The 19789-nt window shown below is 39.5% G+C and overlaps 1 protein-coding gene across 1 annotated transcript in view; it reads right to left on the bottom strand.

The window, feature by feature from the left end:
* HADHA (hydroxyacyl-CoA dehydrogenase trifunctional multienzyme complex subunit alpha) overlaps window positions 1-19789 on the bottom strand; it is a 47460-nt gene that overhangs the window by 16793 nt on the left and 10878 nt on the right. The window contains exons 7-10 of the mRNA XM_024764531.1: window positions 18483-18585; window positions 3835-3957; window positions 3237-3355; window positions 1223-1279 (exon numbers count right to left, since the gene is read on the bottom strand). Of these exons, the coding sequence (XP_024620299.1) occupies window positions 1223-1279; window positions 3237-3355; window positions 3835-3957; window positions 18483-18585 (402 nt within the window). The remainder of the gene's footprint in view (window positions 1-1222; window positions 1280-3236; window positions 3356-3834; window positions 3958-18482; window positions 18586-19789) is intronic.

The following is a 19789-nucleotide window of genomic DNA, read 5'->3' as shown; positions in this document are numbered from 1 at the left end:
TATCTGCCACTTTAAAAGGACCTTAACACTTACAGAGAACAAGTCTCAACTTAGTGGGAAAGAGCATGAGATTTAGAGTCTGTATTTGAAAGAACTGAGTTTAAAGACTGGCCCTGCCATTTCCCAGTTGTGAAGCTTTCTTCATCCTTAAAATGGGAAAAACAATACCTATTTTACAGTATTGTTGTGGGAAGTAAATGAAAACACTAGTAAAATGACTGGGCCTCAATGTTAGCTATTACCATCATCAATATTACTAGAATTTACTGGTACGATTACATGGTTGCAAACAGCACTTAAAAGAAGGAATCTCTCTAATAATGTTGCCTTCATGTCTGAAGAGGACATGAAACAATGTTCTACTAATCTTGGCAAAGTAGGTTCTATTCAATAAACCAGTGATTTTCACACCACGGGTAGAAATCTATCAGTGGTCTTGAATTTAGCAGGTTGTGATAAGTAGAATAAATAGAAAATACTGAGTACAGTGTACAGGCTAATCATTTGGGGAAACGTGCTTCAATCTTTCTGTACATATGTATGTGTGTACCTGGTGATAATGTAAAAGAATTAATCAGAGTGCACTGCAGTAAGCAAAAGTATAAGAAATGTTTTCTCTGGAACGCTTGTCCTGAGCTCTTCAGATATCTTTTATTCTATTACTAAAGAGCAATCATCCTTCAGTGATTGCTTAAAACTTCAAAACAACCCAAACAACTAAAATCTACAATACCACCAACTTGTTAGGAAGTGGAAGGGGTGAGGTTGGTTCGCGTGTTGCTCTGTTTTCTTGTCTTAGTGGGTGCAAAACATTTCCCTTCATTTCCTAATTCACCAAAGGAAGGCTGGGCTTCACAGGTTTATCTCCAGGCTCTAACAAGAACCATATTTTTGTATCAGTGTACTCCCTTTATCACAACAAAACCAGCCCAACTACAGAACAAAAAGTCCAAATGATTCCTTTTGAAAGGATTCTGACTCTGCCCCTGCTTTTCCTAGTTATACCCTCCTTATTGAGAGCAAGTTCAAATATCTGGGGAATACTATGGTTTTCTTAGCACCTACTTGCTCACTGAGATTAATCGTAAGAAATGACAACCACTGGAAGAAAACATTTTTTTACTAGGCTTTGAATACTTTACCTTTTTTCAGTTTTACACAGCATTGTGGATCTCGCTTTTTCTGTCTCTAATAATAAAACACTGAAAGGAAATAATTTTACCTGAGATTCAGAGAGATAGCCAGCATCACTCCCTTGCTCAATCCCAGTCTTCACTACCTAAAAAACAGATAAAGTACTTGTTCCTTGTTGGAATTAATTGGCAAGATACACAGTAATGCTGAAAAAAGTGGCAAGTGTTGTCTTCAAGAGTAAGTCAAAAGTCTAGACTGGAGTGAGAAAGAGAAGAGGACGGAGTGCTTTATTGCTTAAGACTAACTTAATTCTCCATCTCTGAGGCTACTGCTCAACCTAGTATACAATGGAAGGAAATAAAACAGAAGGAAAGAGAATTAAGAAGTCAGAATAGGAAAAGAGCACAGAGGTTCCACAGCTCAAACTCCACCTCCTTATCCTTTGAATCCTGTTATTTTGTCAGAGAAAGAGTTGTCATCACCCCTTTCTGAGTCCAATAATAGGTTTACCTTTTCCTCTTAACTCCCTTCCCTCTTGCTTGAATTATTCTTCCGGCTCCTCTCCTGTTCTCCAAATGTGGGCAGGTCCCCAAAGTTCCACTTGCAGCCCATTTCCCCCTCTATTTATTCTTCCTCAGGAACATCATTTAGTTTATCACATTAATCATGAACTCCATGAAATTCAATTTAACATTTGGGGTAAGTACTAACCTAAGTACAATAGCAAGTATAAAAGAAATAACCCTGTATTCAATCACCATAATTTAATGGTGATTAAAAAAAACCCAAATAAATCAATCTATATCCTTAATTGACTTCTCTGTCTAAACTACTGTTGCTTGAATTTCCTGAATACCTAATCTCAACACTTCTAAACCTTGACTCCTAACTCTCTTTGGCAAGTCTCTTACTACCTTCGTATTGTTGCTTTGCTTTTACTATTCTATTTCGGGGTCTTATTCAAACTTCAAGTCTGAATTACCAGAACAGTTTCCTAGTTCATTGATCTACTTTGTCTCTGTTTCTAATGCATTTTTACTCACTGCCATGAAAACGGTTCTCTATGATCTATATAGGACAAAGATGAAATTTCTTAATTACTGTCTACCTTTTGAAATCCACCTTTGGTCTGCCTTTCTGAAGACACTGCGTTATTCTCCTACAAAAACTGATCTGATTTGATGTTCCTTGAAGAGCCTCATGCTTTCCAGCTTCTGTAACTTTGCTCAAAATGCCCATCCTACCTGGCTTTCTCATCATGTATTCTCTAACAATTTCAGGGATCGTTCCCTCCTCAGTGAATTTAGCAAACTTCCTCTGTCCCAGTTAGCTGGCGTTAACCCTATGCAGCTGCATACTGCCCCCAACCTGCCATCTGCCTTACCACATATATGTGTTTAATCTCCCCAACCCAGACTGTGTGAGGTGAATGGAAGTAGGGGACCACATTTCATATTTTATATACTTTGGTGTCTTTGGCTCAAAATATACCTGTTGACTAATTCATTCTCCAATTCTGAAATCTTTGATTATTGATCTTGTCTTCAATTACTGCCGTTTTGATCTTGGACTTTCCAGATTGAAGATTTTATAAGTTTTAAAGTCTACCTTTAGACAGATGTTACTTCAACTCTGTGATCATTTTAATCATCCTCCTTGAGCTTTTCCAGAAATTCTCTATATCATTACATCTTTTTCATAATTACAGCAATGGAAAGTCAATGAGACATTTTAGGTAATGACAATGGTTTTGACTAAGGACAGAATACAGCCATTAATTTTGTTTCAACTATCTCTTAATTAATGTCCAGTATTTTACTGGTTTTGTTATACTGATATGACACAGGTTCCTTTCTTGGTTTATAACTGGTAATTTTAAGCTCATCAACTAAAAAGTATGCCTGGCTCTAATTTTCCCCAAATATCCATTTATATAAATCCTCATAGCTTGCTATGCTCTTGTGTTATTTTTGGTAAGTACTTTGATAGCAGCATGAAGAACTTTAGTACTGGCAAACATGGTGCAGAATGGCAATAAACAGTACTGCTCTAGACAAAGGAAAGAAACATGAGAAATGTGGGAGTATGGGGTAAAGACTCACATCAATTATTTTCAGAGGTGCAGGATAAAGGCCTTTGGTCTGCTTTCGTACTTTTTCTTCCACCTTTTTGTAAATCTGTTGCCGGACAAATGGAATACTCATGGCATACGATGTCAATTCTGTAAGGTAAAATGCTTTTAGATCCTTACTGGAAAGAGCCCAGCCTCCCTTGTTAGTTTGTCCTGTAAACTCCATAAAAATGCAGTGATTCTAGCTATCTGAAAGAACTGCTCTTTACTCTGATATGAACAATCTATATTTCAACCTAAGCACTTCTTTAAACATTAGCTGATAAATATTAAAGCTTGGTGTTGGGTACCTGGGTGTTTATTACACTGTTACATTATTCTGTTTTGGTATTTATTTAAAATTTGGTATTATTTAAAATTTTCCAAAATAAAAAGTTTTTAAAAAATGTCTTTAACCAGTGTAAAGTCCAGGACTTGAGCCTAGAGCAGAGTTACTGCATCCTTTAAGGTTGACTTTACACTTAAGAGTAAATAATGCACTTACCTCTTCCTCATTTCGGATTTATAGAAAATAAAATTAAATTCACTGGAAAGAAGCTTTGCCTTAGTTCTTTAATAATGACACTCACTTTCTACCAATCCCTTGTCTCTCTTTGGAGAGATCTTTTTATCAGCTAGTCCTTTAGCAAAAGTAATTGCAACTTCTTCTAGGTATTCAATTGTCCGTTCCTCTGGAGGTTTTATTCCTGGTCCTGTAAAGATGAACACAACAGACTGGAATGTAAATCAGGCTTGGATCAGTCCCAGGTGGGCAAAACCCAGGCAGGCCAAAGCCGAAAGCTCCAGCACCCACTTTCAGCGCAGCTTTCTAAGTCTGACTAGAGACTGGTAGGTGGCAATGTCATGAACTATGGACTCAAAAAGAGAAGTCACACTGAGCGAAGGTGCAACAACTTCCTCCTGGTAGAAAACAAGTCTTAAGCCCTATTTAAGTCTGGCCTCCACTTCTGAGTAGGATGTATTATGTCTCATGAGGCCTGTTTTCTTGCTGCAAAACTGGAAAACAAAAGATCAATTGCAAAATCACATTTGTAAAGACACTGGAGAGCTGTGGAAGCAACAAAGGTTATATGAACAGAATTCCAGAGAGGGAAGAGCCTGTCCAATGTGAACTGATGATTGCTGGACATTGTCTTTCCTGGGGGTACATGATGCTTTTGGGTGTGGGCTGAAGATTGGACTTGGCTCAAGCAGAAGGATGCTACTGAGGGAAAGTGAAATGATCAGAGTTTTTGGTGGTCACACACAACAAGTCAGTACTAGAAGAAACCAGACGCAAAGCTAGTTTTCCCACATGGAACATTTGTGAAGTTCTAAGGTGGTGCAAGAGGCTGGAAGCTAGAGTGAAATCTCTTATAGTGTCATAATGTTTAGCACATGCAGTACTTGTACAGAAAGAGGGACATGCCAAAAACATGCACCTGATTTTTTGCTTGAGGCAGAGCCTGATACCAAACTTGCTGGAGGCAGGAGACAAAGACTCAAAAGAGCCAAAGGCTGTTTTCACACAGCTATGAAAACAGACACCTACCAGGCTCTCAGTCAAAGGCTTGTAAGAGCCACACTGGAGCGAGAGGTGGCTGAGGTTGAAAAGCCGATCTTGTGCCTTCTTATGGTGTATAGGGAACAAAATCCCAGTAGAGGGAGAAGCCTGCAACAATATGCAACCATTCTCCACCTTAAGACATTTGCCCTACTTTCAGCCTCCGTGGAACTAAGCCCCAAACTTCTGAATGACAAAAGTGCACAGGGTCCACAAAAGTCATAATGTAATGCTGGAATTATGGAAGAATACCGGAGAGCAGTTGCTACACAAAAGGAGAGCTCCAGAGATCTACAGAGGGGCCCCTTGAAACTAAGGTGAAGTATCATTCTGCACATGCATGAGAGGAAACTACCTGAGGCCAGGGAAAGAATCAACATAAAGGCATGAAAAGAAGCAAGAAAAAACATGGCCTACAGCTAGGAGACAAACTGACCGATAGAAACAGGTGCAGAATTGAAAAGATAGGATAGGGCTTCCCTGGTGGCACAGTGGTTGAGAGTCCGCCTGCCGATGCAGGGGACATAGGTTTGTGCCCCGGTCCGGGAGGATCCCACATGCCGCGGAGCGGCTGGGCCCGTGGGCCATGGCCGCTGAGCCTGCGTGTCCGGAGCCTGTGCTCCGCAACAGGAGAGGCCACAACAGTGAGAGGCCCGCGTACCACAAAAAAAAGAGAAAAGATAGGATAAGCAGACACAATGTTAGAAAGGTTACTGTAAATTCATGCCATATGTTAAAGAAGGCAGAGGAAAACAAACATAATGAAGAGAAATTGAAGATGTAACAATGAATCAAATATTACTTCTAAATATGAGAAAAAAAAATATCTGAAACAAAAAATATAGGCAATTGGATTAATAGCAAATTATACTGTGAAGAAGAAAAGATCAGGAAACTTGAATACATGGCAAGAGAAATATACAGACTGAAAAAGAGAAACAGAGTTTCATTTTGGGACAATATCAAGTGATCTAAAATATGTGAGATTGAAGTCTCAGGAAAGGGGTAGGGGACTAAGGAGACAAAAGACTTGTACTCTGATAACTATAAGACACTGATGAAAGAAATCGAAGATGACATAAACAGATGGGAAGATATACCATGTTCTTGGATAGGAAGAATCAGCACTGTCAAAATGACTATACTACCCAAGGCAATCTACAGCTTCAATGCAATCCCTATCAAATTTTCACAGAACTACAACAAAAAATCTTACAATTTGTATGGAGACACAAAAGATCCCAAATAGCCAAAGTAATCTTGAGAAAGAAAAACAGAGCTGGAGGAATCAGGCTCCCTAACTTCAGACCATACTACAAAGCTATAATCATCAAAACAGTATGGTTCTGGCACAAAAATAGAAATATAGATCAACAGAAGAGGATAGAAAGCCCAGAAATAAACCCATGCACCCATGGTCAATTAATGTACTACAAAGGATGCAAGACTATACAATGGTGGAAAGACAGTCTCTTCAACAAATGGTGCTGGGAAGACTGGACAGCTACATGTAAAAAAAATGAAATTAGAACATTCTTTAACACCATACACAAAAATAAACTCAAAATGGATAAAAGGCCCAAATGTAAGACTGGATACTATAAAACTTAAAGTAAAACGTAGGCAGAACACTCTTTTACATAAATCACAGTAACATCTTTTTCGATCCACCTCCTAGCCTAATGGAAATAAAAACAAAAATAAACAGATGGGACCTAATTAAACTCAAAACCTTTTGCACAGCAAAAGAAACCATAAACAAAACAAAAAAACCCGTAGAATGGGAGAAAATATTTGCAAACAATGTGACCGACAAAGGATTAATCTCCAAAATTTACTAACAGCTCATGCGGCTCAATATCAAAAAACGAAACAACCCAATCAAAAAATGGGCCGAAGACCTACATAGACATTCCTCCAAAGAAGACATACAGATGGCCAAGAGGCACATGAAAAGATGCTTAACATAGCTAATTATTAGAGAAATGCAAATCATGACTACAATGAAATATCATCTCACACCAAGCAGAATGGCCATCATCAAAAAATCTACAAACAATAAATGCTGGAGAGGGTGTGGAGAAAAGGGAACCCTCCCACACTGTTGGTGGGAACGTAAATTGGTACAGCCACTATGGAGAACAGTATGGAGGTTCCTTAAAAAAGTAAAAAACAGAGTTACCATATGATCCAGCAATCCCATTCCTGGGCATATATCCAGAGAAAAACATGGTTCAAAAGATACGTGCACCCCCAATGTTCACCACAGCACTGTTTATAATAGCCAAGACATGGAAGCAGCTTAAATGTCCATTGACAGATGAATGGATAAAGAAGATGTGGTACATATATACAATGGAATATTACTTAGCCATTAAAAAGAAGGAAATAATGTCATTTGCAACAACATGGGTGGACCTGGAGATTATCACACTAAATGAAGTAAATCAGGGAAAGACAAATATCATATGATATTGCTTGTATTCAGAATCTAAAAAAAAAAAAATTGATACAAATGAACTTATTTACAAAACAGAAACAGACTCACAGATGTAGAGAATGAACTTATGGTTACCAGGGGGGATGGGAGGGTGGGAGGGATAGATGGGGAGTTTGGGATTGACATGTACACACTGCTATATTTAAAATAGATAACCAACAAGGACCTACTGTATAGCACAGGGAACCTTGCTTAATATTCTGTAATAACCTAAATGGGACAAGAATTTGAAAAAGAATAGATACATGTATATGTATAACTGAATCACTCTGATGTATACCTGAAACTAACACAACATTGTTAATCAACTATATTCCAATATAAAATAAAAATTAAAGAAAAATCACCCTGAACAACAACAAAGAAAAGAAAAGCAGTAGGGAAGATGGAAAAATATTTAAAGAAATAGCCAAGGGCTTCCCTGGTGGCGCAGTGGTTCAGAGTCCACCTGCCGATGCGGGGGACACGGGTCCGTGCCCCGGTCCAGGAGGATCCCACATGTCGTGGAGCGGCTGGGCCCGTGAGCCATGGCCGCTGGGCCTGCGCATCCGGAGCCTGTGCTCCGCAGTGGGAGAGGCCACAGCAGTGAAAGGCCCGCGTATCGCAAGAAAAAAAAAAAAAAGAAATAGCCAAAAAGTTTCCAATTTTGATGAAAACTCCAAGCCCACTATCTAAGAAGCTCAATGAATCCCATGCACAGCAAACATTTAAAACACACACACACACCAAGGCACATCATAAATAAATGGCTAAAATCAGTAATAAAGGGAAAACCTGAGAGCAGTTTGGTAAGGATTGGGGTAGGAGTGGAGAAGAAACATTATATATGGATGACCAAAGATAAAAATGACAACAGACTTTTCCTCAGAAATTATGCAAGTGACAACACAATGTAGATATCTATAAAGTACCAAAAGGAAAACACTGGAAATCTGGGATTCTATACCTATCAAAAATACCTTTTGAAAATGAAGACTTTTTCAAACAAATCAAAAAGTGAGAGAATTAACTGCCAGCAGACCTACATTATAGAGCATGTTAAAGGAAGTTCTTCAGGTTGGAGGAAAATCAAGCCAGATGGGAACTTGGATCTATACAAAGAATAGAGCACCAAAAATGATAAATATATGAGTAAACAGAAAAGAATCGTCTCATTTTTTAAATCTCTTTAAAAGATAATTGTTTAGAACAAAAATAGTAATACGCTAAGGAATGTACAATACATGCAGAAGTATAACAAGAATAGCAAAAGAATGGGGGGAAATGAAAGTATACCCTTTAAAGGTTCTTACCTTACATGTGAAATGATATATCAAGACAGTTTACATGTTAAAGATGTATGCTGGACTTCCCTGGTGGCACAGTGGTTAAGAATCTGCCTGCCAACGCAGGGAATACGGGTTCGAGCCCTGGTCCGGGAAGATCCCACATGCCGCGGAGCAGCTAAGCCCATGCGCCACAACTACTGAGCCTGCACTCTAGAGCCCGTGAGTCACAACTACTGAGCCCGTGTGCCACAACTAATGAAGCCCGTGAACCTAGAGCCCATGCTCCGCAACAAGAGAAGCCACCCCAATGAGAAGCCAGAGCACTGCAACGAAGTGTAGCCCCTGCTCGCCGCAAGTAGAGAAAGCTCGCGTGCAACGACAAAGACACAAGCAGCCAAAAATAAATAAATAAAAATAAATAAATTCGGAAAAAAAAAAGATGTATGCTGTAACCCCTAGAGCAACCATTAAAAGGGTAAAGCAAAGTAAAAGTCCAACAGTGAAGATAAAAAATGATTAATCCGGGTGGAATTCCCTGGCAGTGCCATGTTTAGGACTCTGTGCTTCCACTGCAGGGCAGACAGGGTCAATCCCTGGTTGGGGAACCATGATCCCCCATGCTACGTGGCACGCCCCCCTGCCCCCCCAAAAAAGATTAATCCAGAGGAAAGCAGAAAGAAGAAAAAGGGAACAAAAAAGAGATGGGACATATAGAAAACAAGCAGTACTGAACGAAGCTGAAATGCCAGAACCATATTGGTATGGTAGAGGAAATATTAAAAGGCTTAAGGAAACTGGAGTGTTAGCCTGGATTTATCATGCTGGACCTGCTCAGCTCCCCTGGAAGGGTCAGAGGACACACCTTTCACTACGACCAAGAGAAATCAATTTAGGAGGGGAGTCCCAGCATCCTTGAAGAGCTCTGTGGTTGCTCCTCTCTGTAGGTCAGAAATTACAGTGGGAACTGCTACCATCAACTAGGATCCCTAAAGGATCCCTAAATGCAGTGGGGATAATGGGATTCTGGGGTGGCAGGGGCCAAGGAGCAACACTCAGTTGCCAAAAGCAAATGGGGCAGAGTTACCAAAATGGAGAGCAGAGCCAAAGTAAATAGTAATCAGAATAGTCTGACTTGTGGAGACCTATGGCGTTGGCTAGTTGATCATGGCATTCCTAGGAAAGAAACAGATGATGGGTGGCCCACTGGATTCAGAAGAATTCTAGGTCTAGTAAATGTAAGAATAACGTGAATTACCAAAGAGAGTCATCAGACATCCCTGGTGGCACAGCGGTTAAGAATCCCCCTGCCAATGCAGGGGACATGGGTTTGAGCCCTGGTCCAGGAAGATGCCACATGCCACGGAGCAACTAAGCCCGTGTGCCACAACTACTGAGCCTGTGCTCTAGAGCCTGCGAGCCACAACTACTGAGCCCGGGTGCCACAACTACTGAAGCCCGTGCGCCTAGAGCCCGTGCTCCGCAACAAAGAGTAGCCCCCGCTCCCACAACTAGACAAAGCCCGCGCGCAGCAACGAAGACCCAACGCAGCCAAAAATAAATAAATAAATAATTTTTTTAAATAAAAAGAAAGAGAAAGTCATCGCCCTCATCAATTCTCAGAAATGAGCCAGTTTAAAGACCCAGAACCTCTTGAATAAAGGGGAGGTTGTAGCTCCTTGAGGGAATTATACTGTTAATCTTCCCCAAAGGGACTCTATGGTCATTTACCTTGAGGAAAGGGAAATAATCAGACTTTTGGGGGATTACTGGACACTGGCTCGGAACTGACAGCAATTGCAAAAGACTCAAAATGTTATTGTGATCCACCAGACAGGGCAGGGGTTTCTAAGGTCATGTGATAAAAGGATTATTAGCTCAGTTCTATCTCAGTGGGCCTAGTGGGTTCCTGAACTCATCCTCTGGTTACTTCCAGAATGCACGATTGATATAGATATCCTCAGCAACTAGCTCCTTGACCTGTGGAATAAGGACTACTATAGTGGGAAAGGCCAAGTGAAAGCCACTAAAACTGCCTCTACCCAGAAAAATAGTAAAATAAAAGTAATACTGCATTCCTGGAGGGACTACAGAGACTGGCGCCACCATTAAGGACTTGAAAGATGCAGGAGTGGTGATTCCCACTGCATCCTCATTCAATTTACGTATTTTTGGCCTGTGCAGAAACCAGATGGCTCCTGCAGAATGACAGTGGACTGTGGTCAACTTAATCAGGTGGTAACGGCAACTGCCACTGGTATTCCAGATGCAATTTCATTGCCTGAGCAAGTTAACACATCTCCTTTTACCTCTTGTGTATTTGCTGATCTGGAAAGTGCTTTTTTCCTTGATAGCTGGTAGTAAAGACTACCAGAAGCAGTTTGCTTTCAGCTGGAAAGGCCTGCAATATACCCTTACTGTCTTACCTCAGGAGTGATCAATTCTACATCCATAAGTCATAATTTAGCCCACAGGGAACTTGATTGACTTTTCCTTCCACAAGATGCCATGCCAGTTCATTACATTGATGATATTATGCTGAATGGACCTGGTGAGCTGGAAGTACCAACTACTCTAGACATATCCATCTCAGTGAAATTTCTAGGGGACCAGTGGTATGGGGCATGCCGAGACATTCCTTCTAAGGTGAAGGATAAGTTGTTGCATCTGGCCCCTCCTACCACAAAAATCAGGCACAACACCTAGTGGATTTTGGAGGCAACATCTTTTTTGGATGTGCTACTCTAGCCCCTTTACTGAGTAACTTGAAGGCTGCTAGTTTTGAGTTGGGCTCAGGACAATAGCTGTTCTGCTCTTTAGACCATACGATTCAGACCTGAAGGCGCTTGAAGCATCAGTGATAGACAGAGATGCTGTCTGGAGTCGTTGGCAGGCCGTACAGACGAATCAGAGTACAGATCCTTAGGAATTTGGAGCAAAGCCCTACCATCCTCTGTTAATAATTACTATCCTGCTGAGAAACAGCTTTTGGCTTCCTACTGGGCCTTAGTGGAGACGCTAAGCTTAACCATGGGCCAAGTTACTATGTGATCTGCGCTGCCTGTCATGAAATGGATGCTGCCTAAGCCACTAAGCCATAAAGCCGGGTGTGCGCAACAGCACTCCATTATCAAATGGAAGTGGTATACATGAGGCTGGGCTTGAGCAGACCCTAAAGGTACAAGTCGCACGAGGAAGTGGCCAAAATACCCTTACTCCTGCTTCTCTCTCTCAGCCCGCACCTATGGCCTCATGGAAGTTCCCTATGACCAGCTGACTGGGAAAGAGAAAACTCAGCAAAGAATGTGAAAATATTTGTGTTTCATGTGAATGGTCAACAAGGGGTGATCTCCAAGAGGATTTTAATGATCGAGTGGAAAAGATAATCCATCCTGTGGATACCAGTCAGCCTCTTTCCCCAGTCACCCCGTCACTGCCCAATGCGCTCATGAACAAAGTGGCCATGATGGCAGGGATGGAGGCCGTGCGTGGGCTTAGCAACGACTCACCAAGGCCAACCCGGGTACAATCACTGTTCAGTGCCCGATCAGCAGCACAGACCAACACTGCCTGTCTCATACCAGGACTCTCCCAAGGTGACCAACATTCTGGCAGACTACACTGCACTGCTTTCGTCACGGAAAGGGCGGCACTCTGTTCTTACTGGAATGGACACTTAGTGCGGGTATGAATTTGCCTTCCTGGCATGCAATGCATCTGCCAAAACTACCATTTGTGGACTTGTGGAATGCCTTATCCACCATCACGGTATCCCACACAACACTGCTTCTGATCAAGCAACTCACCTCACAGTAAATGGAGTGTGGCAATGGGCCATTCTCATGAAATGTACTGAACTCACCATGTGCCCCATCACCGTGAAGCAGCTGGATTGAGAGAATGGTGGAATAGACTTTTAAAGACTCAGAGCACTAGGTAGGTGGTAATACTTTGTAAGGCTAGGGCAGTATCACCTAGGATCCTGTATATGCTCTAAATCAACCTCCAATATACGGTGTCGTATCTTCCATAGCAAGGATTCACGGGTCCAGGAATCCAGAAGTACATATAGAGATGGCTCTGCTGCTACCCCTAGTGATCTACCAACAAAGAATGTGCTTCTGTCCTACAACCTTAGGTTCTGCTGGTCTAGAGGATTTAGTTCCAAAGTCCATCAGGAGACATAACAATGATTCTATTGAACTGGAAGATGAGACTGCCATCTGGCCACTCTGGGCTCCTCATGCCTCTGAAACAGGCAGGGAAGGGATAACTGTACTGGCTGGGGTGATTAATCCTGATTACCAGGGGAAGTTGGGTTGCTACTACAATGACGGTAAGGGAGAGGATGTCTCAAATATGGGAGATCTCTTGGGGTGTCTCTTAGGGCTACTGTGACCTACAATTAGTTAGTGGAAAATTACAACAACCCAGTTCATGCAGGACTGCTAGTGGCCCAGACCTTTTAGGAATGAAGGTCACCCTACCAGACAAAGAATCATGACCAGCTGATGTACTCCCTAAGGGCAAAGGAAATATGGAATGGGTAGAAGTAGGTAATTATAAATACCTGTTATGGCCACATGACTATTTGCAGAAATTGAGGGGTCCAGGCCTAACCAAAAACCTATGTGATATTTCAGGTTCAAGCATAGGCAATTACAGGCCTCGCAGGCCTCATGGAGAAAGCTGTCCTTCCCATACCAGGCTTGGTGCCCAGCCGACACACTGCAGTCTTTAATGGGAGTTGCAGTCAATGACTCAGGTCTCCCTGACTGGCTATGCTCTTACACACATTTTCATTCCGAGCCCATGTGCCTTCATTCCTAAGTCTCTTTATATGGGACCTTCTACCGAGGTCCTCTTCAGGTACCTCTGCTAAGGCCTCCTTGCTGGGGGAGTAAAGAGAAACCTTAAAGACATTTTCCCTCACTCTGACTCAATTCTTTTCCACTCCTAGCTCTCACTATTTTAAACAGCAAAATCACAAACAAAAAGCACAAAATGAGGAAAACGTGGCAGTAAATAGACCATGGAAAGGACACTTGCTGGTTTTATAAAAGCTGAAATGAGAAGGCAGACAGTGCCTTGTTTGACTTCAGCTGGGAACATGTGCGTTGGGAGACTTGAATCTTTTGCCACTCTGTACGTGTCTATGAGTGACTACAAAAGAACCACGAGTATTACTTTTGGGGTTATGACAAATGTTAGTGAGTAGGCAAATCCACAGACAGGGAACCTCAAATAATAAGGATCGACTATACTCTGCTCACAGCAGAATTCAACTAGCAACCAATAACAGAAAGATATCTGAATCATCCCCAAATATTTGGAAATTAAACAACACACTCCTAAATTATACATGGGCCAAAGAAGAAATCACTAGAGAAATCTGAAAATATTTGACCCATTGAAAACATAATATTAAAACATGCAGATAAAGCAATGCCAAGAAGAAAATGTATAGCTTTTTTTTTCTTGGCTGTGTCGCACGGCTTGCAGGATCTTAGTTTCCTGACTAGGGATTGAACCCAGGCCCCAGGAGGGAAAGTGCCAAGTCCTAACCACTGAACCGCCACGGAATTCCCAATATATAGCTTTAATGCTTATGTTAGAAAAGAAGAAAGGCCTAAAATCAATGAAAGAAACTAGTTTCTAGTAAGAAACTAGAAAAAGAAGAGCAAATTAAATCCAAAAGCAAGCAGAAAGAAATAAATAATAAGACAGCTGAAATCAATAAAACAGCAAACAAAACCAATGGAATTAAAAGCTGATTCTTAGAAAAGATCAATAAAACTGACAAATTTCTAGCCAGACTCATCAGGGAAAAAACAGAAGACACAAATTAGCAATATCAGGAATGAAAGAGGAGCATCATTATAGAGTGTAAAGATATGAAAAGAATAATAATAAAGTATTATGAACAACTTTTTTTTTTTAACTTTTTAAAAAATATTTATTTATTTACTTGGTTGTGCTGGGTCTTAGCTGCAGAAGGCAGGCTCCTTAGTTGTGGCATGCCAACTCTTAGTTGCAGCATGCATGTGGGATCTAGTTCCTGGACTAGGGATCGAACCTAGGCCCCCTGCATTGGGAGTGTGGAGTCTTATCCACTGAGTCACCAGGGAAGTCCCTGAACAACTTTATTGAAATAAATTTGTCAAGTTAAGTGAAATGGACAAAATCTTTGCAAAACAAACAACTACAGCTCACTCAAGAAATGGTGAACCAACCTGGGGCTTCCCTGGTGGTGCAGTGGTTAAGAATCCGCCTGCCAATGCAAGGGACATGGGTTCGAGCCCTGGTCTGGAAAGATCTCACATGCTGCAGAGCAACTAAGCCCATGCGCCACAACTACTGGGCCTGCGAGCCACAACTATTGAACCCACATGCCACAACTACTGAAGCCTGCTCGCCTAGAGCCCGTGATCCGCAACAAGAGACACCACCACAATGAGAGGCCTGCGCACCTCAATGAAGAGTAGCCCCCACTCACTGCAACTAGAGAAAGCCCGTGCGCAGCAATGAAGACACAACACAGCAAAAAAATTAATTAAATTTTTTAAAAACATTAAAAAAAAAAAGAAAAGAAATGGTGAACCTGCACTACTATGTATAGAATGGATAGCTAATAAGGACCTGCTGCTGTGTAGCACAGGGAACGCTACTCAATGCTCTGTGGTGACCTGTATGGGAAGAGAATCTAAAAAAGTGGATATAAGTAAATGTATGGTGATTTGCTTTGCTATACACCCAAAGCTAACACAAACATTGTAAATCAACTATACTCCAATTAAAAGAAAAAAAGGAGAGAAAGAAAAAAGAAATAGTGAACCTGGGAATTCCCTGGTGGTCCAGTGGTTAGGACTCAGTGCTTTCATAGCCAGGGGCCTGGGTTCAATCCCTGGTGAGGGAACTAAGATCCTGCAAGCCATGTGGCAAGGCCAAAAAAAAAAAAGAAAAAAGAAATAGTCAACCTGAATAGCCCCATATCTACTAAGGAAATTGAATTCATAGGTTATAACCTTTCCAAGAAGCTATAAGCTTCCCAAGTCCATATAACTTCACTGGTGAATTTTATCAAGGATTTAAGGAAAATATAATACCAATTCTATGCAAAATCTTCCAGAAAATTGAAGAGGAAGAAATATTTCCAACTCATTTTATGAAGTCAGAATTACCCAGATAGCAACACCAGGCAATAAAATTTCACAAGAAAAAAAATATTCCTGAGACCATTATCTCTCATGACCAGACATAAAAATCCTTCACAAAATTTTAGCTGATTCAGCCGGCACTTTATAAAAAGGATAATACATCACAACCAAGTGAAGTTTATTCCAGAAATGAATTCAATAGTCAAAAATCAATGTAAATGACTTTACTTAATAAGCTAAAAGGACTAACCCAAACAATCATCTCATTAGATGCAGAAAAAGCAATATAGTTCTCAGCAAACTATAAACAAGGTACATCTGCAATCTGATAAAGGGTATATATGAAAAACCTACGCAACACTATACACCCTACAGCATCAGGGTGAATGTCTCTCCTAAGACTGGAACAAGTTAATAATATCAGCTTTCACTTCAAATCAATATTATACTAAAGATCTTAGCCACTGCAGTAAGTCAAGAAAAAGAAACACCAACCAGGTGGGAAAGGAAGAAGCCAAAATGTCTTTATTTGTAGATAACATGATTATTTATGTAGAAAATCCTTAGGAATCTACAGAAAAACCTAGTAGAACTAATAAATAAATTTAGCAAAATCACAGAATACAAGGTCCACATACGAAAATCATTTGTATTTATATATGTTAGTAATTAATGAGAAATTAAAGTTAAAAAAGTATAATGGCACAAAAGTATGAAATACTTAGGTACAAATTTAACAAAATGTGTGCAAGATATGTTCAATGAAAAGTATAAAACACTACTGAGAGAAATTAAAGATGACCTTAGTAAACAGAAAGTTATATTATGTTCATAATGAAAACACTCAGTATTTTTAAAATGTCAATTCTCCCCAAATTGATACATTGATTCAATGGAATTCCAATCAAGATCCTAGCAGATGTTTTTGTAGATATGGATGAGATGATTTAAAATTCATATGTAAATGTAAAAAAACTAGAATAGGCAAAATGATATTGAAAGAAGAGAAGCAAGGTGGAGGGTGGGGTCACACTGTCAGATATCAAGATTTACTATAAAACACAATAATCAAGACAGTGTGACACTGTCTTAAGTAAAGACATATAAATAATTGGAAACAGGAAACCTAGATATAGACCCAAACACAGAGGGTCAACTAATTTTCCACCAAGGTGTCAAGGTGTCAATGGGAAAGAAGAGTCTTCTCAACAAATTGTGCCAGGACATTTTGGATATTCATCATCACATAACAAAAACAACAACAACTCAATCTTTACCTCACACCAAACATAAACATTAACTTGAAGTAGCACAGACCAAAATGTAAGAGCTAAACTACAAAACTTTCAGAAGAAAACATAGGAGAAAATCTTTGCAATCTTGTTAGGAAAAGATTTCTAAAACACCAATACCATGATCCATAAAAGAAGACTTTGATACATTGGACTTCATCAAAATTAAGAATTTCTACTCTTAGATAATGAAAAGACAAGCCACAGACAGGGAGAAAATATTTGCAAATTACTAATCTCATAAAGGACTTATATCCTGATATATAAAGAACTCTGAAAACTCAGTAATAAGAAAAACAGCTAAATCAAACAAAATGGGCAAAACATTTGAACACTTTATCAGAAGATATACAGAAGGCAAATAAACACATGAAATAAGTTTGGTATCTTTGGTCTTTAGGGAAATACAAATTAAACCCCAATGACATATTACTACACTCCTATTGAAACGTTTAAAATTAAAAAGACTGAGCGCGCAAAGTGGTTGTAACTAGAACTCGCATACACTGCTGGTAAGAATGTAAAATGGTATAACCACTTTGGAAAAACAGTTTGACAGGTTCTTAAAAGCTAATAAGCACATCTATCATATGGTCCAGCCAATCCACTCTTCAGTATTTGTCCAAAAGAAATGAAATATTTGTCCACATAAAGACTTGTCAATGAATGTTCACAGCAGCTTTATTTAGAATAGCCCTAAATTGGAAACACCTCAAATGTCTATCATTTGGTGAACGGATAAAAAAATTATGGTTTATCTATACAATGGAATGACACTCAGCAACAAGAAGGAATACACTGCTGACATATAACAACATGGATGAATCTCAAAAGCAGTATGCTAAATGAAAGACACAAAAAGATACATACTAGAAATGTTCTATTGTATGATTGTGGTGGTATTCACATAGCTATATACGTTTGTCAAAATGCAAACTGTACATTAAACACTGGTAAATTTATTATCATGTAAATAACATCTCAATAATGCTGATTTTTAAGAAATGTAAGAGGGTGATGAACATACAATCTGGAATAGTGGTTTCTTTGGATGAGAAGAGGCAAGGAAATTGTATGGGAGGAAGCAGCACATTAGTAGATGTCCATTATTAATATCCTTAGGTTGGTTGTTTCATACATGTTTATTATATTATTAAAACAGACACAAAAAACTGAAGAATAGTTATCATGGATAATGACACAGGTAATTTAAGAACCAAAAATAATGACTCGATTCAATTCTGTACTCCTGATGTCCCAATTATAAATAACGTAAAATAGAAATTAGGGTGATGTTGAAAATGATTTAGTATTAGCTATTTTTAGAAAACTTCACTCTTCAGAAAAATGACTAATTTCTTAAGTGTTTGGGTTTCACTATAACCAATATTCAAGATATTAACTCTTTAAGAAAATAAATAACTTCATAAGGCTCAATTCTGAAGCATGTTAGCACTTACCCAGCGGTTCCACCAGTTGGTCAACCAGTCCCATTTTCTTTGCTCTGTCTGCACGAATGCCTCTACCAGTCAGCATCATGTCAAAAGCAGCAGGCACACCCACCTAACAAGCAAGCAAGGATTACAGCAAAGGTGGAAAAAAATCAGAGTGACAATTACAATTTACAAATCATCCAACTGAGCAAAATAAATATTAAAATGAGAAAAGTCAAACCAGATTTTTATGTTATGTATCTATCAACGAAATTTTATATACTGATACACATTTAGGTAAAGTTTAGTTTTAGAAATCTCCGCCTGAAGTTAAAAATGTCTTTATATCTCTTCTTTTAATTCAATATGTAGGATTTCTGTCTTATGGATTGACAAAGTGGAGAAAAAATGTCATGTTTCCTAGAATTGTACATTTATGTCATTCTGAGTTTCTTCTCTATCATTTGTATATTTAAAATTCCTATACCGAAATTAGTAGAGACTGAGAAATCTCAGTTTTGACAATGTCTTTAGAAAGAATCTTAGACTTAACAAAAAGAGAACTCAACTAGGGCTTTGTATGTAGGTGCTAGAACAGCTTCTAGCTACATTCAAGAACCAACTATAACAAAACAAAAGAAACAGCAATATTTTCTATACACATATAGGCTTATTCATTCTTTCAGTAAATCCTCTTGGCAATTCCTATGAAGGAATGCAGACTATTTATTATCAGAAAACAAATACCATAAACTTTCCTATTTTTCTATGTCCAACTCCTATCATCTTCTCTGCAAAGAGCATTTCTGCTGAGTGTTGTTCTCCCTGAAGAACCCACAGTGCCAGAGGCTGTGAGGTTCAGGGAGCCCTTGAGTTTGATGTTAAGATTGCTCTGCAGCCTCCAGGTCTGACTGTCCTTCCCTTCTTCTTAAGAATTCAAAAGCCTGATGGGCCTCTTTTGGGTCTATAGAATACAACAGTGAGATCATCCAAATCAGGGGAAAGGCCTGCCTCTTAACAGTTATCATGAAATAAGACCCAGGGATTTGAAAAACTGGTAAGATCGCACCGTGCAGAGAAGGAACAAATTAAACTGTAAGTTCCAGAAAGCAAGACATGTATCTTATCTATCTCTTCCCTTCTTCAGGGACTAACAAAGGACCCTGATCAATCATTTTGATCAAGGAATTGAAAAAATAAATAAAAAGTAGAATTGAAAAAAATAAACAAATATCAGGAATAAAATGTTATTGATCCCATATATTCACATTGTATTTGGTTTCTAATTTTTTTTTTTTTTTTTTTTTTTGGTTCGGGGGCCCCTCACTTTTGTG

This window comes from Neophocaena asiaeorientalis, unplaced genomic scaffold (assembly GCF_003031525.2).
Source record: "Neophocaena asiaeorientalis asiaeorientalis breed wild unplaced genomic scaffold, Neophocaena_asiaeorientalis_V1.1 scaffold345, whole genome shotgun sequence".
NCBI lineage: Eukaryota > Metazoa > Chordata > Mammalia > Artiodactyla > Phocoenidae > Neophocaena > Neophocaena asiaeorientalis.
The sequence above is the reverse complement of the archived record's forward strand: the minus strand, read 5'-3'. Positions and strand labels throughout refer to the sequence as shown.